We start from the raw sequence: 6,605 nt of genomic DNA on the forward strand, positions 1-6,605 counted from the left end.
CTCTTGCCTCGCATTCTTTTGTTAATTCCTGTGGGCTGTGGCAGCAAAGAAACATTTGAAAAACTGCTACAGCGGTGGCAATGAGTCTTCCACCCAGGGCAAGGCTGGACCAGGGGTCTTTCTGTTCCTCGCATCGTGTAACTTTCAACAAATGTGTGATGGATTTGAGCGCATGAAAAACAACTTTTAGTCGGCCATTTTGTCCTGGCCGGCCAGTCAAGGATCCTCATTTTAGGTGGACTTTAACATCTAAAAATCGAAGATGCTTTAAACGCATTTTTGTGCAATCCAAAATTTTCTACGCGAAGGAGAAAAAATATATTGGTAAAGTTTTGGAAATTGTGTGTGTATTGGGGGGGTGATGTCTCTAATAAAGGGCTTTAGTTTTCATTAACAGTATTATATGTGGATTCTTTCATATTCATGGCATTTCTCCTGGGTAGAGAAAGTCCAGCGTCCTATTTCTATTCTGGTGGGCAGAGAATTTCTCAAGACAATTTCCTGGGTCAGGGGCTTCTTCAGACCTGCAGCTCAGTTCTTCAATCATTGCCACAAGGAGGAATCTGTGAGTTGAGTTATTTCCTGCATTAGTGGTAGTGGCCATGGAGTTCATTCCTCGTCTTAGTGACTGTGTAGGAGAAATCAAGAGATCTAGTGGATAAAAAGAGTAGAATGGAGCCAAAGTGCATAGAAAAGCAGAGATGAGAGGTGTACAGAGAATGCTGCAAGATCTGGGTTCCTGACACCTCCTGAGTTCCTGGTTCTTTGAGCCACCTGAACTCCTGCCACCGGGGCCTCTCCACTTAGCTCAGGTTGGGTCAAGTTGCAACAACCAGGAGACCTAATAAAGACACTCCAAATATAATCACAGATAGGGCTTATAGTAATAGCACCATGTACTTCTATGTTCCCTTTCTCCTTCAAATAATTTCAAGTCCACCCATTTGCTTGATTTTCACATCAGCTCTAAGAGGCAGAGAAGGAATCAACCTAAGCAAAGAGAGTTGTTTCTCTAATTTTTCTTCAAACCTCTTGTGAATGCCCTTTGGGGTGTAAATTTATTGGGTTTATATACAGTTGATCCTATCATTGAATGTTTCCTGCAAATGTATTTGCATAGTTGAAACATGTCCTTTTCTTTCAAGTAAAACATATTCCTCAAAAACAAATATAACCATTCTTTAGTAAGGCTGCAGGAAGAGTTCATTCACAGAGAGCTAAGTTATTGTTAAAAATCTCTAATTTTACCTAGTCTTTAGATAGTCTTCAACAATGTTTCCTCAATTTTGTCCGTGTTCTTTAATTTTGTTCCATTCTCTCACAACTGTTCACATAGTTTACTGGCTTGGGTCTAATAAGACATTCATTCAATTCTAAAAATTGGCTAGTTTTTTTTTTTTTTTTTAACATCTTTATTGGAGTATAACTGTTTTACAATAGTGTGTCAGTTTCTCCTTTACAACAAAGTGAATCAGTTATACATATACATATGTTCCCATATCTCTTCCCTCTTGCGTCTCCCTCCCTCCCACCCTCCCTATCCCACCCCTCTCATGGTCACAAAGCACAGAGGTGATCTCCCTGTGCTATGCGGCAGCTTCCCACGAGCTATCTAATTTACATTTGGTAGTGCGTATATGTCCCTGCCACTCTCTCACTTCGTCACAGCTTACCCTTCCCCCTCCCCATGTCCTCAAGTCCATGCTCTAGTAGGTCTGTGTTTTATACCCATCCTACCACTAATCTCTTCATGACATTTTTTTTTTCTTAGATTCCATATATATGTGTTAGCATACGGTATTTGTTTTTCTCCTTCTGACTTACTTCACTCTGTATGACAGACTCCAGGTCTATCCACCTCATTACAAATAACTCAGTTTCATTTCTTTTTATGGCTGAGTAATATTCCATTGTATATATGTGCCACATCTTCTTTATCCATTCATCTGTTGATGGACACTTAGGTTGCTTCCATGCCGTGACTGTCTTTAAATAAAAACCATTATTTCTCCTACTGGTTCCTTGGCTGCTGCTTCTGTTGTACAGATCTTCCTCAACTTACCATGGGGTTACGTCCCAGTAAACCCATGGTAAGTTGAAAATATCATAAATTGAAAATGCATTTAATACACCTGACGTGTCAAACATCACTGCTTAGCTTCACCTACATTCAGTGCACTCAGAACACCTAGGTTAGCCTATAGTTGGGCAAAATCATCTAATGCAAGGACTATTTTTTAATAAAGTGCTGACCATCTCGTGTAATTTATTGACTACTGTACTGACAAGCAGAGTGCTTGTCTGGGTCCGTGGTGGTTGCATCTATCCGCTGTCTCCTGGTGTGGTCGCGTGGCTGGTGGGGAGCTGGGGCTTTGCCACCCAGCATCAGGAGGAAGTGTCTTTCCCCATACGGTGGGCCCGAGGAAAGCTCAAAATTCAAAAGTCGAAGTAGTTTCTACTGAATGCGTATTGCTTTCGCATTACTGTAAAGTTAAAAAATCCTAAGTTGATTTTCTTACTCGTGAAAAGTATATTCAGTCACTCGGTAATACTGATTTCCGTTCAAGAACGCTATAGTCGAGTTGGAGAGAAAAGATGAACACACAGGAGGAGAGGCAAAGAATTTCCCCCTGAAAACTGGTTGGTATAGCGTGCTCTAGGATCTCAGAGGGAAAAGAATCAACAGAGGGTAGTCCTGGAGGGCTTTACGGAGGAGGTGGGAATTGAGCTTGTTCTTAGCGGATGGTTAGTATTGGAGCAGCTGGAGAGAACAGAGAGAGAGGGAAGGCGTTGAAGATGTGGAACAAGACGGATAAAGCGTGGAGGTGAGCAGAGAGCTGCGTGCTTGTCCCAGCCAATCCTGATGAACTCAAGTGATTAGTTCAGAACCGCTCCCGTGGGGGTGTCATCTCCATCCTCAAGGACCCCAGGAGTGGAGGCAGAGGACAGGTGGCGAGGAACCTTGCATTCCTGGAATAAACCCCACTTGATCCTGGTGTATGATCCTTTTAATGTGCTGTTGGATTCTGTTTGCTAGTATTTTGTTGAGGATTTTTGCATCTATGTTCATCAGTGATATTGGCCTGTAGTTTTCTTTCTTTGTGACGTCTTTGTCTGGTTTTGGTATCAGGGTGATAAAATTGGCTAGTTTAACGAAAAGGTCTTTGTCACGATTTTGTTTAGTTTATAAAACCTATATTTTATTTTGACATTATTAATATTATTTTCAGTATTCACTTATTATTATAAAATAATACTGACAACAGCAATAATATACTCAAATAATTGGCCAAACATGACTGATTAGCCAAAAATGGCAATGAATACTGCATAAACTAAACTGCTGACTGATAATGATGAAAATTCATGAAATGTTCGTGTACGTTGGAAGTGTACACAGAAATGAAAAACTCCTTGTAATGCATTATTGTAAAAAAAATTTTTTTCTGTACATACACAGTGCTCTCATGGCTGAAAAATTAAATATCCCATTACTTCCCCGAGGCAGTGCTCTAGATATCATTTCTTCTAAGCCTGAGGGAGATGTATAAGGTGGATGGATTTCAACTTTGTGGTTGAAATCCACGCCAGAGAGGAACAGGTCCAGTACAAGACGCAAGTACATCATTAGAGAATTTCAGAAGGGAACAGGGATATAGGGCACAGTGGTAACAGCAATAGTGTTGACAGCTAGCATTTCTTGAGCACTAATTTACAAGGGTGCCAAGCACTACTGCTGAACACTCTTCATTTATTTTCAAACACATTCTTGTCACAGCACCTTGAGGTAGGTGCCATTATTACTGAGGCTTCGTCACATTAAGGACATAATGAGTTAATATCTGATCAGTGAGCCAGTATAATTATCCTCCGTGTATGAGTGCTGTTCCTCACAAATATAATGAGCCACATAAGTAATCAAAAATTTTCCAGTAGCCACATTTTAGAAAAATTAAAAATCTATTTTAATAATATTTTAACCCACTAAAATAAAAATATTTCAACAAGTCATCTAAGGTAAAAATATTAAGGAGATTTAAAATTCTATTTTTCATACTAACTCTTTGAAATTTGGTATGTATTTTTACACTTAAGCTCATCTCAATTTGGACTAGCCATGTTTCAAGCGCTCAATAGCCACATATGGCTACTGGCTACCGTCTTGAACAATAAAGATCTACAGTAAATGCTGAAAGGAACACACAAGAGAATACTTGCTCTGGAGTAGAATCTAGATGTTTCCAAGGAAATAATTATGCTGACCTGATCCTATAATTATGCTGACTCTATCTCAGAGTCCTGAGTCATCCAAGACCAGTGTTTCTCAACAGGGCACTCTGCTGAGGTGTGGTATAACAGAGTGGTAGGAGGGCAAGGAAGGCCATGTGTAATTTGGAAAAGCATAGCCAGTGCTGAGAAGCAGATTTACCCTGAAGTTAATGAAACTCAAGTGTCAGACCCTGTACTTCCAAGGTCCTGGGAGGGGCCCCTGGGAGTATAGTATGTTCACTTGCCCTCATTTTAAAAATACTTTATTTTAAAAATTGCAATGTTGACGGATTTTAATCACAGCTGGTAAAAACCATTTATTTCCATTCAATCTTCTCTTCTGTTACATTTCACCTTTTGTCTGATTATGTTGGGATGTTGATGAGAATATTTGGGACTTGAGAAAATTTACTTGCATCTATATTTTGTTTGGGGTTAATGACGTATATAAAGTGATGTGCAGATGTGCTCATATATATTGATAGTTCAGTTGTTGCTAGCCAGTCTGATCTAAGAATGGCTTCAAGGAATACTCCTACTGCCCACTGATAAACTCACCTGGATTAATGGCAAGAAAATATGGGACTAGATGTCATATATCCATGTACCCAGCACTGGGAGTGAGTGCATAGGGGAGAACTGAGATTTGAAATGTATAGAGCCAGAAGCTAGTCTGTGAAGAATTCTTCCAAATTTTACAATTCACATATGAAAGAAGCTTGACAGAGGATTTTCCAAATTTGAAACAATCCTAAAAACTTGACATCACCCACAGTGCTTTGAAGCTGAAATTCTTCTAAGTTATCAAGGGAATAAAACAAATTGTGATCAACCACCCTAGAGGGAATACTGAATTCTCTTCCCACTGTCTACACTCTATAGAAAATATTACTAAACAATTTTCATTTAAAGAGGGAATCAGAGTATGCTGTCAAAATTATAGGAAAATGAAGCATTGCAGTGTGTGTTCAACTTAATAAAATGTGCTATTTTTCTGAATTTGGATAGCTATGGTTTTCTTTTTGTAAAATTGGAATTTGTTCATTTATTTTCTCATTATAAATATTCAGTATCTACTTTGTAATTTTGTTTGTAGTTTTAAGTCACCGCGTTGTGTAAGCGTTAAGCCTCAGAAAACTATCTGCTCCATCAGTTACATTGTACATCAATATGTGGAAATTTTTTTAAAAATTAACATTTAAATGTTCTTTGTATTAAACGGGGGCATGGGTAAAAAAAAGCTCTACAGTTGGTACCCTTCAGTATCTCAAACCCCCTTGATTTTAAGATGCATAGGCAAATCTTAAGGTTACATAAATTTAATGGATCTCTGCTGGTGAGTACTGAGATCAGTTCCTATTGCCTGAGCTACAATCCTATCTTAGGTAGACCAACTGACCTGAAGACAGTATTTTAATTATCAGAGATAATTCCCTGAATAACTCTAACCCGAATAAAGGCTTACTTTGGTTTTTATTAATACTGAATTCCCTTAGTTGAATTTTTACTATACGCTTTCCACTATTAGTGATTTCTAACGCCTCAGCAATCATGTCACAACCACCTTTAAGTAAAATTGTGGGTGGCTCTTAAAAGAGCCTTTTTTTAATTAGGAAGATAACTTTCTTTATGCTCTCTCCCCGCGGATGCGGCGGGCAAGCTGGATGTCCTTGGGCATGATGGTGACGCGCTTGGCGTGGATGGCACACAGGTTGGTGTCCTCGAAGAGCCCCACCAGGTAGGCCTCGCACGCCTCCTGCAGCGCCATCACGGCCGAGCTCTGGAAGCGCAGGTCGGTCTTGAAGTCCTGCGCGATCTCGCGCACCAGGCGCTGGAACGGCAGCTTGCGGATCAGCAGCTCCGTGGACTTCTGGTAGCGGCGGATCTCGCGCAGGGCCACCGTGCCGGGCCGGTAGCGGTGCGGCTTCTTCACGCCGCCCGTGGCCGGCGCGCTCTTGCGGGCCGCCTTGGTGGCCAGCTGCTTGCGCGGCGCCTTGCCGCCGGTGGACTTGCGAGCGGTCTGCTTAGTGCGAGCCATGACGAGTGATTGACCACACACCCACAGTCCTGTTGCAGGCTTAGGCAGTCGTCTTTAAATATAGTTAGAAGAATTCTGATTGGTCTTGTAGTTTTTCAAAAGTACCGCGCGATAAAACCATTGGCTGAAAGGTGACGGGGAAGGAGAATTAACTACTAGAGAATCTGATTGGATGAATTACTTTACCACCCATTCCCGGTGCCTTTTTTTTTTTTTTTTTTTTTTTTTGCTGTACGCGGGCCTCTCACTGCTGTGGCCTCTCCCTTTGCGGAGCACAGGCTCCGGACGCGCAGGCTCA

At 40.9% G+C, this 6,605-nt stretch overlaps 1 protein-coding gene across 1 annotated transcript in view; it reads right to left on the reverse strand.

Annotated features, from left to right (window-relative positions):
* The window catches only part of LOC102979220 (uncharacterized), a 25,725-nt gene that overhangs the window by 1,521 nt on the left and 17,599 nt on the right, over positions 1-6,605 (reverse strand). Inside the window, exon 3 of the mRNA XM_024121835.2 lies at positions 5,903-6,346. Within this exon, the coding sequence (XP_023977603.2) occupies positions 5,903-6,346 (444 nt within the window). The remainder of the gene's footprint in view (positions 1-5,902; positions 6,347-6,605) is intronic.

This window comes from Physeter macrocephalus, chromosome 18 (assembly GCF_002837175.3).
Source record: "Physeter macrocephalus isolate SW-GA chromosome 18, ASM283717v5, whole genome shotgun sequence".
Classification (NCBI taxonomy): Eukaryota; Metazoa; Chordata; class Mammalia; order Artiodactyla; family Physeteridae; genus Physeter; species Physeter macrocephalus.